A 22,271-nucleotide genomic window follows, 5' to 3' on the forward strand; every position below is an offset into this window, starting at 1 on the left:
TTTTTTGTTGTTGTTTATTTATCAATTTAGCCTTTCTTTTTACTGTAAGAAATAATGAGTGGTATATTCATTATATCTTGGTGAGTCAACTATAGGGTGATATGTATGGTATAAGTTACTGAAGTTGTGTGGCAAATGTCTGATGAGTTTATGTAGTCATGACCTGTTGCATTTGTCAGACACAAACTTTGTCATGCTGGGTCTGGTTGATACACTTCTCATCTTCACAATTAATATTCAAATAAAGCACCATATTGTATCCCTTTTTCCTCAAAAAAAGTACCGAATTTTTATATATAAAAAACTCGTTCTATGTCTACGTTTTGTGACGCTGACCTCGACATAGTCCATCTCTCAAGTTCAAGTTTATGCATCATTACATCATATACATCAAGTGCATAATGCAATGCACAATGATGAGGAAACACATGTCAGTGTAAAAAAGTCACACACCCTTTTATTTAGCACTGTACATCCAGCCCCGGTCTCCCCTACTGACAAGATATGATAGACCTATGTTTGGGAGTGACTTATGCGTTAATGTCAGTGATCAACCGGCAAAATAGCGATCATTAGGGTACAACCGGTGGGTTGTCGTCCGCGGGGCTGGTGTTGTGCGCTAGGCGGTGGCCGTGCGTTGCCCATGCAACCCGGTGAGAAGTGCCTTGTATGGAGAGCAACGCGTGATGATGATCGTTCTCAGACGGGGTGGGGTGAAGAGGGGTGGGGGGCTTGGAAACTGATACATTCGGGAGGGCTCACTCACACACTGACACTCTTTGCTCTGCTAGCGAGCGAAGATAGAAAGGCACCCTCCCCTTCCCTTCAACACACACCGCGCATCTTTTAGGATTACAGTTTGAGATCTGACAGACGCTCCTTTAAACAAAGACACACACACACGCAAACTCACCAGGGGCAGAGGAACCAGCTGAGATTTGTTTTCAAACTCTCCCCGATGGCGGCGTGACGGGTCGGCTAAACGCGCAAGGAGACGCACACGGTTCCAGCCGATTTGGACTGCCTCCCGCATCTTTCCCTCACTGGATCGGTGCTTAGTTCTTGTTTTGGGAAATTCGCTTCACCATGGATACATACAGCTTCCCTGCCGCTCTACTTTTACTTCTGTCAACATTAAACAGTGTCTCGACTGTGCAGTTCCCGGCTGCAACCCTGTGAGTAGCAAGAGTTTATCTTCGGATGACTGCCTGTTGGCTTGTTCAAGCTTATTTTGAAACAGGATAATTATTATTATATTGCAATATTATTATAATTATCGCAGGGAAATTAAACTAATAATAATAATAATAATAACCACACTAATAATGATATGAATGATTCTTATTACTATTACTATTATTATTATTTGTATTATTATTATTAGTAGTAGTAGTAGTAGTAGTAGTAGTAGTAGTAGTAGTAGTAGTATAGTTAATAATGTGACTAATACCCGAACTGTTGCGATTGCTGAACACTCCCATGAATGTGGAGAGTTTGTTTAAAATGTTGAACTGAAAAGTGTTCTGTTCATTTTAGGTCTTGAAGTGATACGTTACTATCTGCCAGTCACCACTTTGTTTGAATACATTAGGCCTACATTTGATTTAGTGGCAAATATGAATCACACACAATCCAATATTTTCATGGCGTAACTCATACACATGACTTACGGCTGAATAAATAGGACGTGATCGCATTGTACTCTTCTGATCAGCATCTTCCCTTGCAGCACGCTGACGTAATGCAATCACCACTCTTTAGCATGCATCGTTACAATGGCGGGCTGTTGTGGATGTCAGACTGGTCCCCTGGATGTTGAAAGCTATGACACTCTGCCTGATTGGACAGAACATGATCAGGGATTTAGTGGTAACAAAACAAAACACGTGGGTCAACCCTGAACACCATGGATTGAATAGGTGGGTAAACTAAAAGTAAACTGAGTTTACCCTCCAAAACATCACTCAACATGATGTGAGACTTGCAGGGTGGACCATCAGTCATAGAGCTACAGTATATGTATACAGTATATTTATACATAGAGCTACAGTATATGGACAGAGTAGGGGGATTGGTTGATATCCCACTATGGAGTTTACAAACATGCCACTCTGGAGGGCCAGTTTGACAGACATATTATTCCATGTAGAACCCCCCTCCCCCAGAAAACACAGTGGTAGGAATTGCAGAGCAGGCTTTGTTGATTGGGAATTTGGACACAGGCGACGTTTGAACCCGAGTCTCCCACGTGGATGACACAAGCGTTTACCATTAGCCTAAGAGGACGTCCTCAAGGCCTGAGGACGACACTTGAGTTCAGGGAGGGATACCACAAGAGCGTAATTCCAAATCACCTATTTATAGTCTATAATAATCATAAATAATCTAGTGACGATGGTGCTGGACTAAGAAAGTGTCTGTGGACTAAAGTGACCCAGACACACTGAATGGCCATTTAAGATCACAATCTACACTCTACAATCTTTTAACCCTCCTGCTGTTGCCTTGTTGAGCCACTGCAGCTGGCAGGCCTTGGCAATGTAACTGTACCTCTCAATTACCTACAGTAACACTGATTTCGAGTGACAGACTGACCCTTGAAGGGGAAAGATACAGAGAAATTCAAAAATAAAAAAAGGAATATTCCCTACTACAGAGGAAATGTTCAATACTAGACTGAACAAGCCCATCTATTTATTTACACACTCATGCTGTTGTGTACAACGTGAGACCTTGACCAAAGTGCATTAACTGCCTTTCTATTCATTCCCCTGAAGAAAGGTGTGTGACATGTCTTGCCTGTTCCCTGTATGCCTCTGCCTGTCTTTCCTTCACTTTCTGCCTCTGTCTCCTCTTCCTGCTCCTCTCGCTATCTCTCTCTGCTTCTCTCTCTCCCCCTCTCTCTCTCCTTCCTTTCTCTTCTTTCTCTCTTCCCTCTCTCTCTCTCCTTCCTTTCTCTTCTTTCTCTCTCTCTACCTCTCTCTCTCTCTCTCTCTCTCCTGCTCTTTTCTTATGCCTCCTTTCTCTTCTTTCTCTCTCTCTCCTTCCTTTCTCTCTCCCCTCTCTCTCTCTCCTTCCTTTCTCTTCTTTCTCTCTCTCTCCTTCCTTTCTCTCTCTCTCTCTCTCTCCTGCTCTTTTCTTATGCCTCCTTTCTCCTCTTCATCGCTCTCTCTATGCCACTATGCGTGACTGTGCTCCAGCTCTAACCTCACATGCCAGTATCTGTCTTCTTCAGATGTTCTTGTTCTGTAACCGCTATGTTCCCCCTCTGCCTCGCTCTACTTCACCCCCCCCCCATCTCTCCCATCTCTCCCTCTGCCCCCCCCCCTCTCCCCCCATCTATATCTCTCTCCTTCTATCCTCCTCTCCCCGACTCCATCTCTATATCTCTCCCTCCCTCTCTCCCTTCCTCTCCCTCTCTCACCCCCTTACCCTCTATATCGCTTTCCCTCCCTTTCTCTCTCTCTCCCTATCTCCCTCCCTCCCTCCCTCTCTCTCTCTCTCTCTCTCTCTCTCTCTTCGTCTCTCTGCCTGGGTGGAACATGTCTCCTAACATGGCTCTGTGGCTCAGAGGCAGATGATTAACATCATCGAATCTGAAATGCAAAGTCTGATGTCACAGATTGTGCCCCAGAGATACCGGCGCCAGCCGGCTAGCATGCACAGCAGAGGAGCAGAGAAGTGCAGGGGGAGAGCAGGGCGCTGTGTGTGTTTACCGTGATGAGGTCTTTTCTTGTTAACCCTGACCACTTGGCCCCTCTTTCATCCATGCTAACTGGGATGTTAGCATGCTATGGCACATGTCGGCCCTGCTCAATGTTTGGAGGCTTGAACATATAGGACCAACACTGAACCATTCCACATCTAATGTGACTTGCAGCAACCTTTTGTTTTTCTTTTGTCAACCAGTAACCTAAGCTGTTTGCTTTCAGGCGACTCAGTTCGACCTCTCACTATGGGACACGCACTCTGTGTACCTATTTGCTGAAGACCCCTATTCAATAATGCCTGGTACAGGCCGGTGATGCTTGCAGGCAGATAGCCCTGCCTACCACCCATCCTATATTTAGGACCTAGCAAGTGCGTCTATTTTACCCTTTCCACTCGCTGATTGTCCAAAGAGTACTGTAGTGTGTTCTTGTAGCTAGCTACAAATTTACTGTTCTACTGAGAATCGCCAAAGCACATTTTTCTCGCCTTGTGTAAGAAGTATTAGCATCCTGTTCGCAGGAAGGTTGGCTAGTTCACATTTGTAGTTCTCAGACTACTTGAGACCTTACTAGTTCAACATAATTCCTAGCTGGTTACCGTGTGTAACATAAGCTAGGTCCCTAGGGTGAGCTTCAGCTAACCACTGGGACGGTTGGCTAGCTCGTGAGGAGACTGCTTGAAGGGATGTGGTCCTGCGTTGTGTAAGTCGGGCTATCACAAAGACGGCTGACAGTGCCTTGGACTGAGTGGAGGGGGTCATTGCTGCGGAACGCTTCTATGAGGGCGAGGCCCCGCATCCCTCCTCTGGAGACGACTCTTCCTCCGTCGCTGAGCCCCCATCGAGCCCCGGCTTGTGTAAAGGGCTGAGGATGAGGTCATTTTCAAGATGGACGTGTCCTTCCTAGAAGCTGTCCACAGAACCTCCTCCAAGCTCAAACATGATCTCGCCAGGGCCCTACCACCGCCCAAGAGGACACGGCCAGATGGGATCACCCTGCAGGGCGACCTTCCAACGTGTGCACGTCCCACAGTGAGAGGTCTCCCTCATCACCTTCAGAGAATCTGGGTTAAATTCATAACCTCTAGTTACCGAATTAGATAGATGTATTAGGACAGACGTTGATGAACTAATTCTATGGTTAATACACATAGAAATGCATGAACAGATGGTACTTATGGTTAAGAAACTATCAAGTAATGTTATATCATCAATTAATAACACACCTTCACTCAGCGCCCAGTGCTGTGTTGCAGTATGTTATTTGGCTCGAGTTGAAGAGCATTTGTGTAATTTTTGGCCCCCCGTCTCGGTAAGCAAGACACCATGAGACACTGCGCTGAGCTGCTCCTCTCTTCTGTCTCCCATTTCCATGGTATCCGCCACACTTTACATCGTGTTGCACCCACTTAAAGCATAATTAGATTTCACGCTCAACCAGCTAAATAGATATGCCTTTCGCGCTGAGCAATGCTCTATCTACACTCCCGCGAACAAGGAGAAATATGGGGGGGGGGGACTAAATATGCTCTCTGTGTTTGTGCAGAGGTACTTATCATGATGGAAATTCTAGTGGTTTCATCAAAGATTTAGGTACTATAAGAAGGTGGTTGAAGTTGTCCAGAGTATGGTGCTGGTATCAACAATTATTACAAAAATGTGTTCATGAAAAAGTAAATATTCTCTTTGGATATTTGGCTTACCTGTTAAGGGCTTTGAGTAAATTGCTCAATGATGATATAGATATGAAGTTGACTCAGGTTTCATTGAGGGAGCTGGTGAGGGAGCTGGTGTTAACAGGTATATTTCAGGAGGAATGCTCTCTCTCCCCCCTATCCTATCTGTGTTGGCAGCTGGCGGCTATATCTGTTACACAGACACTAGGGCACAAGGTCTGGGCCCAGGGCAATCTCTGCTGCCTCACCTCCCTCTCTGCCATCACACTCTCCCTCTCTGCCTGATATCTCTCTCTCTCTTTCTCTCTCTCTTTCTCTCCCTCTTTCTCTCTCTCTTTCTCTCCCTCTCTCTCAGTTCCACACACTTTTTTTTTCTCTTTCACTCGGTAACGCATGTGCACACACATTCTCTTCTCCATTTCTCTCTTCCTCTTTTCTTGTCATTCCCTACATCTCTCTGTCACTCCCTGTTACTTGTTTCTCCCTGCATAGCTCTCCCTCTCTCTCTCTCTCTCTCTCTCTCTCTCTCTCCATCTATCTATCTCTCTCTCTCTCTCTCTCTCTCTCTCTATCTATCTATCTCTCTCTCTCACTCTCTCTCTCTCTCTCCACACACGCTATATATAGGTGGGCCCCTCTCCTCGTGGGGAGGGGGGTGAGTGAGTGTCCTGACTCAGACCTAGGGGGTGTTGTCTGGCATATTGTTGCATAAATCTCCCCAACGCTTCTTCACTGAAGGGCCCACGAGCCTTCAGTGTGGTCTCTGCCTGTTGCGTTAGTGTCTGGTTTGAGTGTTTCCACCTCCTCCAGGCCTGGTCCCCAGGAAAGAGATTCTGCTTCTGTGTGTGTGTGTGTGTGTGTGTGTGGAAGAGTAGAAGGCAGCACCCAGGCAGCACCAATTCTATACTATACATCCCCGCAATTTGTGCTACATGGTACTTCCCGGATTTTTTCCATTGCGTAACATTGCCCAGGAAACCTTGGGAATAGTTAACAGCTGGTTGGACAGATGCCCTATCCACAACAGGAAGCACATCTGTGTATTATCCAAAGTTCCCGACACAAAGAATGGGATCCGTCCATGTCTTGTTCTGTTCAAGTCAAAAAAGGAAAGGTAGTTCAGCCAACTTAACTCAAAGCCAAACTAACAATATGGGCTTCTAAATCTAAACCCAGCTGAAAGGAAACCTAGAAAATTAAACATTTGGAGCTTACAACCAACTTGGGCTGGAATTCAATCAAAGAACTGTGTTTGACTTCCACTGCAGTGTGTACCAGATGACACTTGAATTTGAAACTGGCAGCCTTGTGTTCAGTGGTCAGTTTCTCAAATGCCTCATAGCTGAAGTAGTATGTTATCCCTTTTGAAAATCCAGGCCCATTTCTCTCCTAGAGAAGCAAAGGCTTAAACCGCCACCAACCAATTTAGTAGATCTTCTCTAAACACTGGATAAAGGCCAAAGCATAAAGGGGAGGGGACTCCAGCCAAAATGACTAATTTGTTTATATTGGAAATAGTCTAGACAAGCAGTGATTGCAGCCTATGAATAGGCCTAGGTCAAATAGCAGGCTATCATTTACAGTAATTATCCCAACATGGCATATCACACTTGCAACTGCAACTCTTAAGTCTAAAACGTGGGTACCGTATGTGTCCATCCACACACAAATCGCATCCCTTAAAAAGCATTTCAGTCGTGATTGTGACATGATGGGGCTCAGGCTCTCTTTAGCTCATAGAGCTGTTTGAACACATATACGTCGTAGCCATGGGTTCAGCAGAGGGGACTCATCATACTGACACCCTAACTCAGCCTGACCCCCTGCAGAAAAAAACACTTTTCTCAATTGTTAGTAACAGGATTCCTTGCGTCCTCTCCTCCGCCCTCCGATAGAGGAGAGCAAACGGAGATATGAGGGTTCGAGGAGACAAGCTTGTATGAAATGAGATGTTCCTCACGTGATTCTCTTCCGCATGGGAGGCGCCTATGGAGATGAATAAATACTGTGTAGACTGTGTAGCAACTGCACTGAAATATGAATGCACTCATATCTATAATGACCCTCACCTACTAATGTGTACCTCTTAGTGAATGGTTATATGAAAGATTTTTGCAATAGCCCAGCTGGTATGAAATCCTGATCTGATGAAAGCCTGATATGTTGTAGAATCTGTCTGGGATTCCACAACAAGCAAATTATATTCATGTCATTTCTCATCCGCTACTCAACTAAATATAAAGCGCCACATTTGTCTGTAAGAAAGATGATTTCGCCTCACACACACACACACACACACACACACACACACACGCTTCTTATTTTGTTATTATGAAAATAATAAGTGTATCATGTATTTCGCTATGATTTGATCTTGAATCGTCATGATTCAATTTCGTATTAACACAAATACAGTGGATCTGCGATTCTGTCGAAGCCCACGCTTCAAGCTTTTGGACAATTGATACGCTCTTAAATATGGCAACCACTCAATGGTCAGAGGAATCAAGGAGAGGACAGATTTTCGGACTATTGAGAAACGGCTTTAGACTCATTGTGTGGGGGCGGACAGATTGATGTTAGTTGGACCTTTTGGCCTGGAGGGTAATTCTTCTATTTTTACCACATCACGCAATATGGATATACTGTAGTGTATATGTTATTTATTAGAAGGGATGGATGGATGGATGGATGGAGGGAAGAAAGGATGGAGAGGGTAAGGCTGATGTGTTTTGTCACAATTCTGTGGTTGATACAGTAATGAAAACTCAGGTGTGGTGGCTTCAGACTGTCAGACGTGATGTGGAGAGAGAGACAGATGGAGGCGATTGAGAGAGGAATGACAGAAGCAGAGAACAGGGATAGAGGGACAGAGAGAGGGGGGAGATAGAGAGAGAGATATGTGTGGAGACAGTCAGAGTACCAGAGGAGATACCTAATGTGTAAATAAACCCCATTCTCTCTCTGTGACACACACACACACACACACACACACACACACACACACACACTTTAAATGGCACTCTGATTTGAGGTATTCCACCTCCCCCGGTCTCTGATGGAGCAGACATGGGATTTCAGCAATGGATCTCAGTTTTATTTCTACTATCGACTCTGACAAGAATCCCTTGCAATCAGGACCTGCGGTTTAGCTCTCGACTGAAATTCAATCATAGAGCGTCTGGATCCCTAAAAGGTTCTCTGAGAGGAAATGAGGTCATCGGAGCCCACCCCAGGCTCCATTTATATGGAAACCTGAACATTTATTTCTCAGCCTCCTGGTTGTATTTGTTATTGTGTCTGGTGTGTATGTACTCTTGCTTTTCTATTATTGTTCCCCATGGTTTTAATACTATTCTCCTATCATCTGTGTTTTGATCGACTTTGATCTACTGTAACTTTGTGTCTCCCACATTGTGTTTAAATGAGTCTAGGGAAATATAAATGGCTTCCATTTCTGAGTGGCAGGTTGGGTTCATTCTCATAATGTGTATCCCACATCCTGTGTTACGGTAATGAGCTTAGAGACACCCAAAATTGAAGTAGCAGGTTTGGTGGCACTGCTGTATGGTCCCGAACACTGTGTGTGTGATCCTCACCTCTGTGTCACGACCGCTCCTGTGTCCTGTGTTCCTGTGTGACGCCAGTGGAGGGATGATACATTAGGAGCCGTGAGCTCTGTCAGGACACATCGTCTACACACCTAGAGAGGGAGAGAACACCACAGAGGTGTGGACAGGACGAGCCTAGCCAGGGGCTAAGAGGGATAGGGGGTCAGTCCCAGCTCGCTACCCCAGGAGTGTGGGGGTCCAACCTGGGCTGGGCTGGAGTCTGTGCGGCCCTGACCTTGTATGGTGGTGTTGTGTTTCATTGTATAGGTGGATTGAATATCCGACAATGAACCCTAGTTTGGTCGACCTACTGTAGACTGCCAACTGTCTCCTTTGTGTTAGCAGATCTGAATGGACTGGTTAGGTATAATTGCCATCTGGTGTTTACATAGATAGGTGGACTCTGTCAAGGCTTCCAATGGCTTTAGGGCAGTTTCCACCATGTTGTTGATACCTACACTCACAGAACACTTTATTAGGAACACCTGTACACCTTCTTATGGTGGAGGTGGTGTAATGGTGTAGGGAATGTTTTCTTGGCACACTTTGGGCCCGTTAATACCAATCAATTATCGCTTGAATGCCACAGGCTATTTGAGTATTGTTGCTGACCATGTGCATCCCTTCATGGCCACAATTTACCTATTTTCCAATGGCTACTTCCAACATCATAATGCACCATGTCACAAAGCAAAAGTCGTCTCAGACTGGTTTCATGAACATGACAATGAGTTCAGTGTTCTTCAGTGGCCTTCCCAGTCACCGGATCTGAATCCAGCCCCATCACCAGATTGCCCACCTCTCTCATAAAAGCTGTGTGATAATGATTCCAGAGACCGTCCAGTCAGGCCTCACACTCTTTTGCTAATGAGACATAAGGGCCCATTGGAGAGCGACTAACGTGGTTGCCAGGGGTTTCACACCACCAGAACTAACCAGCTGCCTCAGATCTCGTCAGGGGTTCCGAGTCAGGCACTCTGACTTACTAACAGGAAAATTATGGGAGAGGGAAAAACATCAAAGCCCGCAATTAACAGGTGATTGACCTCAGTGAAGAATGGGATATTTTTGCTAGTCTGTAATTTGCTCCCTCATTACATTCACAGTCTGGTGAGGGTAGGGAGGCAGAGAGAGTGATGGATTGAGAAAGATAGAGGAGTGTGGGGGGTGGGGGGGGGGGGGTGGGGGGTGGATTAAGTTAAAGACAGAGAGTTATCAAGACAGAATGAGAGAGATAATAGGTGAGAGGAAAGTAGAGCGATTGAGATACAGAGGGAGAGAGAGAGAGGGAGAGAGAGAGATACAGAGAGACAGAGAGAGAGAGAGATACAGAGAGACAGAGAGAGAGAGAGAGAGAGAGAGAGAGATACAGAGAGAGAGAGAGAGAGAGAGAGAGAGATACAGAGAGAGAGAGAGAGAGAGAGAGAGATACAGAGAGAGAGAGAGAGAGAGAGAGAGATACAGAGGGAGAGAGAGAGAGAGAGAGAGATACAGAGAGAGAGAGAGAGAGAGAGAGAGAGAGATACAGAGAGAGAGAGAGAGAGAGAGAGAGATACAGAGAGAGAGAGAGAGAGAGAGAGAGATACAGAGGGAGAGAGAGAGAGAGAGAGAGAGAGAGAAACTGTTTGTCTTCCCAGTGTCCTGTCAGCTCTAGTTATTAAAGCATGTCTCCACGGTAACAGCTCTTATTAGGTATCCCCTGGTGGCTCAATTACGTTCAGGGCTGCTCGTCCCGCGTTCCTCTCTGTGTGTCTCCTCTCCCTGCATCCGTGTCAGTCTTGTATCCCTTTATATCCCAGTAAGAGGAGATTAGAAGGTGGAATTACAGCCATTAAAAAGGAGTTTGAGGAGTGAAACTGGCTCAAAATGTGCCGAGTCTGGAGACATCTATCGCCTAACAGGACGGTCTTATGACAGGAAAAAAAAAAGTACCCCGGTTATAACGTGACTGCCAGTCAGGCGCCGGCGTGCTTCCCCCTGACAGTTTGACAGTATTTAGAGATCGAGTGTGGATGCGCTGACAGAATGTGAGTGTCAAAATATCCCAGTGTTTATCGCAAGGAGAGTGGAATGGAGTGGAAACTCCAGAGATTGGTTTATTGAGCCTGGGTTTTTGGCCTCTTTGCAGGTCTGTTTCTAAGCGATGCCAGTATTATTCAGTCATTCTGCCACAAGAGTGATGAAACCTCCCTCCCTTCACCTGCCTGCCGATCGATGGAGCTCCCAGCCGGCTAAGGGTGTTTACATGGTGTCAGGTTCGGGCCCTGATGAAAACAGAGGGAAACAGAGTAAAAACTGTTTTGGTTGTGAAGTCGAAAAAGATGCCATTCTGGCGGGCAGTCTCCTCTGAATGCTGAGGGGAGGAGCCAGGTTCCGTCCAGACCTACTGGAGCACCAAAAACAAATAGTATCATTCAAAACCTTTGGAGCATTTGCTTGAGTCTGCCTGGAGTGCCAGATGGGCGGGGTCGGCACTTTTAGGACTTTTCTATTGGTTCCATTGCACCAGGAAAAGAAGTATTTAAAATGATGAACCCAGGTTCAGTCTAAAAGCGTTCATTCTTATAACAGGTGATTGACAGGGTGCTGATCATGGATATGGAGGGGTATAAACACACGTAAAGGCTATTAAAAATGTCAAAACTATTGATAGCTTCTAAATTTCAGTTCATTGAGAATTCAATCATTGAATTGTACTTTGTATTTAAAACTTCCTGAATTGACTCAGACAAAATTCAAGTGACCCGATCCTGCCCTCTTCATCCCTGGTGATAAGTGTCATAGTATGCGCAATAGGTTTACTAAAGTAGTACATCGCTGTCTATGAGTTGCTTGTTTACTGCCTGTGAGTTAACGTGTGGACATTCCAGAGAGATGTTCATTAAAATACTTACTTTAAAAGTTACTCCTTTGACTGGACATTCAGTTTATATTACAATAAGCAGTGTGTTGGGGGGCATTTGATAGTCAAAGGGGACATGATGGAGAAGACAGTCTCCAGGTGTTAGTCTTTTTTATTTCAAGGGAATCCTTCAAGGGAATTTTTCCCCAAATAAAAACGACCTGTGGGACCTTATCTTGGATAAGAAGGCTTGAACCAAGAGTGGAAACCATAATTGCCTGCAGGCTAGCTATGATTGAACCGCAGTCTAGTTTCAAGACTGCAATAGGTTTTTGATAGCTTTGCCAAAATTCTGCAGTCCTATTGGCTGAAAGGAGGCAATTGTGGCCTTGGCTGTAGAACTTTCAATTTGAGATCGCTGTGTGCCTTTAGAGCCACACCTCCACAAGATCATTCGTTAGATTAGAATTAGAATTAGAATTACAAGAACAGCATCAGTGGAATGTTTTTATTTTCTTCAGATCTTACTTGTGATCAACCTCATATCACTGCTAACTCTGTATGGCTGCTGAACCATTACAACCATCAAGCAAACAAACTACAGTCATTTGAGTTTGGAGTTAAACTAGCTGCATGGTTTTGAAAACAAAGCGATGAAATGGAGAGGAGAGAACATAAATGGCCTCACTAGTCAGCGTGGCCCGAGGGCCAATCAAGAGAGAGGTCAGACAGCCATGCTCTCACTCTGAGTCAGATGCTCTATTCTGGGCTCCCGTCCACGCCACTGTGTGGACCTCCGGGATTGGACAGTCCAGTATGTGTCATGCTTTGTTATTGGTTGTCCTTCTCTGGTGCCTTATTAGCTACATATGATAACGGTTGGTCTGGTTAATGATGTACTTTAATATAATACTATACAATAAAATGTAATACAATTACTTTATTTTTCCTGTAAGTCAGCTTCTTTTGTGGACTGGTAGGTTACAACAAGTGTCAGCACTAATCTACATCACCTGTCGCGATGATAGCGCCAAGAAAACAATAATAGACATGTGACCCGGTGGAGATTGGGTTTTTGGACTGTTAAATGCTCTGGTCCATAGGGGACAGCTATACATTTCTGGAATAGAATCCCTATGCTTTGTCACACAACCTGATACAGAACTCTGTTTGAAGTGTTAGATAATACAGCTCCCCCCCCCACCCCCACCCCACACACACACATACTGTACACACTCTTTCTCTCGTACACACACACACACACACACACACACACACACACACACACACACACACACACAGCCCATGTCATTACATTAAGAGGTCCTGTAAAGAGTTGAGACCCTCCCATGCTCTGGTTTCATACACACACAGGTGACAGCTGGCCGGAGAGGGGGAGGCCTCTCTTACAGACCCATGAAAAAGAGGGTGGGAGAGAGAGAGACAGAGGGAGAGAGGGAGGAAAGAAAGGATCAGTTAAATAGATTTGTCTAATCACTGGCAGCTACAGTACTATTTAGAATTTGGGTTTGATACATTTGAAGACACTTGTCATTCAACTCAAGGACTGCATTGAAATCCATTCAGTGAATCGAAAGATTCACATCATGAATCAAGTAACATCCCCATTGAAAATAATGAAACGTTCTCAAATTCATAACAATTTGTTTTTCTAAATTGGATCAATTTGATTTGGAGAATTTCCAGATGGCCTGGGGATCTAACATTATTCTGTAAGGGATACTGTTCACCATGTGTTAAACCTCCTCCCCAGTTAGCCAGTTCGTTACTAGTGCCAAATATCTCCTGAGTGATAGATCTACAGTGCATCTTATACAGACCTACAGGCTATTATACACACCATGGAAACTATTTTTATGGCTATGCTTTTTTATTGACTTTATTATGAAAAACATACAAAGACACCAGTTTTCATAGCTGTCTGTATCAATACCCATGCGGTCTATATGTAAAACCAGCGCTACGATTCACAAACGCGCATCTTATTTCAGAGATGAGATCTGACCGACTATTCATCCAACATAACACATTTCCTCAGGCTCACCGCAAGCGATGAACCCATTCTGAACCAAAAAAGCATTCCTAAATGAAACCCAAAATGCAAAAGCATCCCTAACAATCCCAAACAGCACCCGTTGTGTAAGAGAGGCACACAGCAAAAGAAGATGCCTCCTTTTAGAGAAATGCACACAGTCTGTTGTGTAAGTGGGGGATGTTAAAGACACAGGGAGGGAGGGAGGGAGGGAGGGAGGGAGGGAGAGAGAGAGAGAGAGAGAGAGAGAGAGAGAGAGAGAGAGAGAGAGAGAGAGAGAGAGATGCTTTTAGAGCCTGCAGGTCTCACACTTGGCTGGGTTTCACAAGGCTCCACTCAATTCAATCAGACCACCTCTCATTGTTCCTACTGCCCAAGTACTCAGCACTCATCAAACGAGTGAAACCTACAGTGAGGACAGTCAAGGTCTGGCCAGAGGGAGCTGACTCAGCGCTCCAGCAGCGTTTTGGAAACACTGACTGGGGTGTGTTTGCCACTCAGGCCACCCACGACTCCCACACGGACATTGATTCATATGCCTCATCTGTTTTGGACTATATCAATTCCAACATCAGCAGTGTCACCACACTCAAGCGGATCACCACTTTCCCTAATCAGAAGCCATGGATGAACAGTGAGGTCCGACTCCTGCTGAAGGCACGCGACATTGCCTTCAGATCAGGGGATGCTCGGGCCTATAGCTCATCCAGGGCTAATCTGCAGAGGGGCATCAAAAAGGCCAAGCACAACCACAAGCTGAGGATAGAGGATCACTTCAGAAACAACTCTGACCCCCGACGCATGTGGCAGGGCATCCAGGCCATCACAGACTACAAAACAACTAACACCTCACCCCTCTCCGTTGACGCCTCCCTCCCTGATGAGCTGAACCACTTCTACGGCCGCTTTGACAGGGACAACAAGGAGGTGGCCATCAAGGCTGTGCTCCCTGCGGATCACCAGCCCCTCACTCTATCTCCCACCGACGTGTGTGCGGCACTGAGCAGGACTAACGCACGCAAGGCTGCTGGTCCTGATGGGATTCCCGGACGCGTCCTCAGGGCCTGCGCTGTGCAGCTGACTAAGGTTTGGACTGACATATTCAACCTGTCCCTAGCCCAAGCAGCTGTCCCCGCGTGCTTCAAAACCACCTCCATCGTGCCGGTGCCAAAACACTCCACTGCAACGAGCTTAAATGACTTCCGACCAGTGGCACTCACGCCCATCATCATGAAGTGCTTCGAGAGGCTGGTCTTAGCCCAACTCAAGACCTGCCTACCACCCACACTGGACCCCTTTCAATTCGCCTACCGGCAGAACAGGAGTACAGAGGATGCCATTTCGACGGCACTTCACTCCGCCCTGTCCCACCTCGACAAGACTAACTCTTATGTGAGAATGCTGTTTATTGACTTCAGCTCAGCATTCAACACCATCATCCCCTCCAAACTGATCTCCAAACTCAGGCAACTGGGCATCAACCCCTCCCTCTGCAACTGGATTCTAGACTTCCTGACCAACAGGCCGCAGTCTGTTAGGCTTCACAACCACACCTCCTCAACCCTCATCCTGAACACCGGCGTTCCACAAGGCTGTGTGCTGAGCCCCCTCCTTTACTCCCTCTTCACCTACGACTGCACACCTGTACATGGCTCAAACACCATTGTTAAGTTTGCAGACGACACAACGGTGATCGGTCTCATCAGCAACAACGATGAGTCGGCCTACAGGGAGGAGGTACAGCACCTAACAGTGTGGTGCAACGACAATAACCTGGCTCTCAACACCAAGAAGACCAAAGAACTCATTGTGGACTTCAGGAAGTCTAAAGCTGGCGCACACACCCCCATCCTCATCAACGAGACTGAGGTGGAGCGAGTCACCAGCTTCAAGTTTCTGGGTGTCCACATCTCTGAGGACCTCTCCTGGACCCTCAACACCTCCACCCTGATAAAGAAGGCTCACCAGCGTCTCTTCTTCCTGAGGAGACTAAAGAAGGTCCATCTGTCTCCTCAGATCCTGGTGAATTTCTACCACTGCACCATCGAGAGTATCCTTACCTACTGTGTCACAGTATGGTATGGCAACTGCTCGGCATCGGACCGGAAAGCACTGCAGAGGGTGGTGAAAACTGCCCAACGCATCACCGGTTCCTCACTCCCCTCCATCGAGGCTGTCCAGGGCAAACGATGCTTGCGTAAGGCACGCAGCATCGTCAAGGACATCTCTCACCCCAACCATAGACTTTTCACCCCACTCCCCTCCGGGAGGCGCTACAGGTCTCTCCGCACCCGAACCAGTAGGTTCAGAGGCAGCTTCTTCCCTGCGGCTGTCACCCTACTGAACTCGAACACTGCACCGACCTGACAACCTACTACCCCTGCAACCCCCCCCCCCCCCCCCCCCCCCCCCCGGACAATTGCACTATTGCACTATTACTCCCCTCCCCTGCTCTTACTCATACCACTGCTCTTCTGTACATACCTGTCCATACTGTTCATACTGCACATAATGCACATATCCTTATATTTTCTTTAATACTACTGCACATACTGTACATACCTGTTTATACTGTTTATACGGCATTCCATATTCATATTTATATTTATTCTGCTATCTACCTCATGCTACTGTTAATACATATATACTGCTAGACTGCATTACCCATACAGCTCATATGCTGCTACACTGTTCATACTGTAACTATTTATTCTGCTATAATGCTACTGTACTCATATACTGCTATACTGCACTGCTATATTATACTGCACTACTACTGATCATATATTGCACTACCTGCAAACACTGTTCATTGCACTTTCTGCTATTTTGCACTTCTGGTTAGACGCTAACTGCATTTCGTTGTCTCTGTACTTGTACTCTGCACAATGACAATAAAGTTGAATCTAATCTAAAAAAAAAAAATTCCCAGCCCTGGAGTGTGCAACTGGCTGCTGCAGCCCGGCTCTACCCGGCTCACCAGCCATTTTGGTCTTCCCTCCACAAGGCCACCCCCACCCACCCCTCCGGTTTCCCCTTCCTTTACAAAGGAGAGAGGGAGAGGGAGATGGAGAGTGGGAGGAGGGAAAGGGAGGGGGAGGCGATGTTATCTAATTTTTCCATGGCTCGCTCCAAGTTTCCATCTCCTCTCCCAGGGCTTTGTAGAGCACTTGTAGTGCAACTTAGCGTTGAAACCCCCGATCCTTCAAACCTTTTTTCACTGTTCCTGTTTGAAAGAAACATACTGTTTTTCATTTTTTGTGATGGCTTTCCACTTCTGTCGGGTGAAACATGTGTTTTGAGTAAAAAAAAAAAAAGAAGTTTGTTCATAGAAAGAGATACTGTAATTAGTAACTTTTCTAGTTTCGGCGAGGGAAGGTCCTCTGGCTGTGTCACAAAGGACTCGTATTACTGTTTTCTGCACCGTGTTTCTTAAGTTTGAAATGTACCCTTGATAATGTTTTTTTTACATTAGAACCAACAGTGACCGTGGGGACCCTCCAGCCTGCCTGAGGCTGGGGGGGGGGGGGAACTCATTATCTTTACCCAGAAACAGTGGCTCCTCCCTGGGACAAGTTTTACTGTCGCTCCTCTCTTCTCATTACTGGTCCAGGGAGAGCTTGCCGTAGGCACAGATCAGAGATCAGTTTACTCCAAATCCTAACTTTACTACCTACCTCGGGTCATTGTCTAGGGGCAACTTCATGCTACTCCCTCATTACCTGCAGTCTCTCATGGCTCAAATGTGTTATGAGGCATTGTAAACTGGCTGTACTGTGTGTGTGTGTGTGTGTGTGTGTGTGTGTGTGTGTGTGTGTGTGTGTGTGTGTGTGTCTGTCCTCAGCCAGCAGTGACTCATTATCCAGCCCAGTACAGTACAGCGAACCAGACTGGCTCCTGTACAAGCAAGTCATTATTCAGTCAGGAATGTCCTCTAACCAAGCAACCTATTTTGATAGACCATGTTTTATCTGGGTGTCACATTGCAAGGAAGACCTGTTGTGACTGTCCACCCTGGTGGAACCATTTTGATGTTGCACACATCCTGTTGCTTTAAGTGTGACCCCTATAGGAGTCAGCCTAGTGACTTGCTGTGACCCCTATAGGAGTTAGCCTAGTGACTTGGTGTGACCCCTATAGGAGTCAGCCTAGTGACTTGGTGTGACCCCTATAGGAGTCAGTCTAGCGACTTGGTGTGACCCCTATAGGAGTCAGCCTAGTGACTTGGTGTGACCCCTATAGGAGTCAGTCTAGCGACTTGGTGTGACCCCTATAGGAGTCAGTCTAGCGACTTGGTGTGACCCCTATAGGAGTCAGCCTAGCGACTTGGTGTGACCCCTATAGGAGTCAGTCTAGCGACTTGGTGTGACCCCTATAGGAGTCAGCCTAGCGACTTGGTGTGACCCCTATAGGAGTCAGCCTAGTGACTTGGTGTGACCCCTATAGGAGTCAGCCTAGTGACTTGGTGTGACCCCTATAGGAGTCAGCCTAGCGGCTAGCGGTCATGCCTGCCGTGAACTATGAGCTATGGGAGTGTCTGAGTGTCGGGATGCTGGCTCAGTGGTATGCCATGCTGTTGATATCTTCATGTAGGGGATCTTTGGGGGGCAGGGGGGGTAGGAACAGAAATGTGCTGACGGTACACCAGCCCTGCTTCTCTTCTGAACCCCCACCCCAGGCAGCTGACGCCTCTCGGAGGCTAAATATACGTCAATGATGCCTGCTCAGTCGTACTTGGAGAGCTGTGGCCACTGCTCACATTACACTGTGTTTTTAAATAAAATAACACAGAAGGGCTCAAATGTCAAGGGCCACAATGAACGGGGTCTGTGGCACGTGTGTTTGTGTGTCCTGTAGCTTGCATGCATGTGTGTGTGTGGGCGTGCGCACGTGCGTGTGTGTGCGTGCGTGCATAAATACATAATATGTGTGTCTGAGTGTGTGTTTATTCTAAAAGATGAGCCTGTGTACAGTATAATGAGTGTCATATATCATATCTTGTCTTTCTTGTTGAATAATGAGATTCATAGGTGTTTTGACACCAAGGGGGTATGGAAATAGATTCTCTCTCTCACACACACACACACACACACACACACACACACACACACACACACACACACACACACACACACACACACACACACACACACACACACACACTTCATCCCTCTCCTTTCCTCTAACTGTAGTTTATGGCCAGGCTCCAGCAATTTCCTAGGTCAGGTCTCATGGTCAAGAAAACCTCCCCTACTACTGGAATAAGCAGAATAACCAACATGTACTTATCATATCATATCACAAGGCAACGTATGCTGGATGTAAGAACCTGGACTGTACTGCAGTACTTCATTCATTTCATAATGAATGTATGAGCATGGATGAGGACAGGCTGAAGCATTGAGTGTGTGGTATCCGTACCGTAGACCATAGTGACTGAGTGTGTGTATTTCCTAAAGGCGACTAGCAATATGCTTGAAGCGCATATACATGTTCTAAAAACACTCACCAACCTCAAGGACTGACTTTCCCAAGGCCCCAGTGGCCTCATGTGAACCCCCGGCTATATATAGAACTGGGAGTTGTTCCTTGTCCGGTTACTCCTGACAACGTGTAGCTAGCGTATATCGAAGCAGGAGGCGGTCATGTTTACCGAACTCTGTCTGTGTCCGTATGTCACGCATACCCAGGTCTCCCTCGCGAAAGAGATCATTTGTCTCAAGGGACAAAAATATAAATGTAAAAAATGTAAAACATAATAAATTAAAACAAATTAAATACATGTATGGATACCCACAAGGTCCATCCTAATACAGTCGTGTGGTTGGAATGTGGTTGCATATGTGCACCTAGTCACTTCAGCATAAGACCACATCCACTTTTGCTCTGAAATCCGGTAGAAATGGAGTTGTGATATCTCGTCTCAGAGTCTGCTGATCACTGTTAGCATAATATACCACAGCAGTCTGTTTGGTTTATATAGGGTACAGCCTTTTCTCTGCCTCCCCTCTCTCTGCATACATTAACCAGTATCTCACCCAAGATATTGATATTCATACAGTGACAACCATGAATATATCTACTCCAGTGGAGGCTGGTGGAGGCAGAAATCGGAGGGCTCATTGTGTGTTGGATACCATTCCCTATTCTGTTCCATGCATTTCAAAGAGCCCGTGCTCTGATTTCTACCTCCGCCAGCCTCCCCTGATCTACTCTAATGCACAGCTAATGGGGAGTAAAAACAGCATATCTACCTTTGTAAATATTACATATATTTATATATATTTCATTTCAGCTGAATGAATGATGTTGAAGGTTTTTAGTATTCTGTGATAGTAAGAATTCATGTAAATGTCTCAGTGCTCTGTTGGTAGGTCATGTGTCGTCTAGGTTGTATCTGATTGGACCCAATTGAAGTGGATCTGAGATAAGCAGTTCAGAGTTGGATGTACATGAGCGTTTGATTGGAGGATGTTAATTTGTGTTCCCACAGGGTAAAGGAATGGGTGGAGCAGATGCAGCAGGAGCTGGTGACGCTGACGGACACAGCCAGCGAGGTGGAGACCCTTAAACAGGTAGGGGTTACACACACACGCACGCATGTACACACACTTACTCACTCATTCACTCACACACACACACGCGCACACACACCTTCACATACTCTCACACACCCACATTCACACCTAAACAAACACATACACATGGAGGAGTTTGTTCACTGTGCACTTTGATTGACAGGACTGTGCCAAGGACTGTCCCCAGCTTTTGCTGTCCGCCTCAGAATGTCTCTTTATTTTGTACAATCATTCACTAAGTGGCACTATAAACTCACTTGAAGCAATGTGCTTCAGTCGACAACACTGAGTGAAATGAAACACGAACGTCTCTTGATGAACGATAAGGTTATGATAGCAATTTACAGTTAAATCATCCATTTGCTGGGTAGATGCTATGTGATTGAATACTATAATACTATAGCTAGGTGTCCATAGGCCTTGTTATCAATGCACTTTGCTGTATCCCTTTTTACTGTAGTGGTCAAAATAAATGTACATTTCTCTGGTTGAGGCCCCTGGCCCTGTGGATCCGTGGTGTCTTTGTTCAATGAACAGGGATGTGTATTGTATTTGCTCGTAAGACCATGTGCAGCAACATCTATCAGCAACACTCTCAAGCTTACTAAAACATATGGAGCCCTGGAGGTTAGCAGAGTAAACACACACACACACACACACACACACACACACACACACACACACACACACACACACACACACACACGCCAACACTACAGTCCTATCGTTTTAATGTCGACCTATCAAAGCCCCTCTGGCTGCTAAATAATTGGCTGTTTGGCATTTGTGTTTCTTGATCCTCTCACTGAAACATCTTCCATATGTCAGTAAATGCTCACTGTTGTACTCCAGTGTTGCATAAGCAGGTGGCTTGGTTTAGGCCTACGTATACAGCTGTTACCTTTGATGTCATGTAAGCCTCTTCCTGAAACACTAAACTCACCTTTAACTTTGACCCCTGTCTCTCTCTCTCATGATTGGTCCAGATCTTCCAACACCACAGTAAGCACTTCAAGGTGGAGTCCAATGACGCCAGCCAGCTGGTGGCTAATGCAGCGAGGAACATAGAGAAGCTCTTGGCCAACCGCTCCCGTGCCCTACAGGTGAGTCCACACTTAATAGTACGCACAGGACAGCAGCACCAAACTCAAGTCCCGCTGTAGTGTCTGCTATCTTATTGTTTCTCTCTTGATTGTGGTCACTGATTGGCTAGGGGCCTAAAACATCTAGATCCTCGGGTCCTAACCAGACACTTATCAATGGAAATGAATGAAACCCAGAACAAGAAACAAGGTCCTTTGAGCTACACAACCAAGGTTGGGGAAACTCGTTTCAAGCCCATAATCTGAGCATCGCTCGCGTCATACCCTACCAGCTGAGCCACACAGTGCAAGCACCTGACCTAGAGCACCTCACTTTTTGCACCTGATCCAAATCCGAACAAAACACCCACCTGCGTATCTAAATTAAGATCCCCCCAGAGCACAGAGAGTCTGGATCAATCCGGATCGATCCAGACTCGGACAGAATTCAATTAGTCCGTTGGAGCAGTGTGTTGCCGCGGTAGCCCAGCGTTAATTACCTTGTCGATGCCATTGGCCCCCCGTTGTTTTTCTTACGTTGCAGTAATTAGCGTCAAGGTTACACCTGAGTGAAAACGATTGCTGCTTTCGTTGTCCCTCACGATGCAGATCCATTAGGTTATAGGATAGAGACGTTAAAATCCATGGTTTGTTTACAGCTTGGATCAACACCATCTTTCGCATTTTCACCTGTGTGTGTGTGCGTGCGTGCCTGTGTGC

At 46.1% G+C, this 22,271-nt stretch overlaps 1 protein-coding gene across 1 annotated transcript in view; it reads left to right on the top strand.

Moving 5' to 3' along the window:
- Positions 1-1,086: 1,086 nt before the first annotated feature.
- LOC310820471 (voltage-dependent calcium channel subunit alpha-2/delta-1-like) overlaps positions 1,087-22,271 on the top strand; it is a gene marked incomplete at its 5' end in the record, with an annotated part of 88,097 nt that continues 66,912 nt past the window's right edge. The window contains 3 exons of the mRNA XM_083692102.1: positions 1,087-1,175; positions 20,385-20,466; positions 21,456-21,572. Of these exons, the coding sequence (XP_083548228.1) occupies positions 1,087-1,175; positions 20,385-20,466; positions 21,456-21,572 (288 nt within the window). The remainder of the gene's footprint in view (positions 1,176-20,384; positions 20,467-21,455; positions 21,573-22,271) is intronic.

The sequence above is a fragment of the Argentina silus genome, assembly GCF_951799395.1.
Source record: "Argentina silus genome assembly, chromosome: 20".
Classification (NCBI taxonomy): domain Eukaryota; kingdom Metazoa; phylum Chordata; class Actinopteri; order Argentiniformes; family Argentinidae; genus Argentina; species Argentina silus.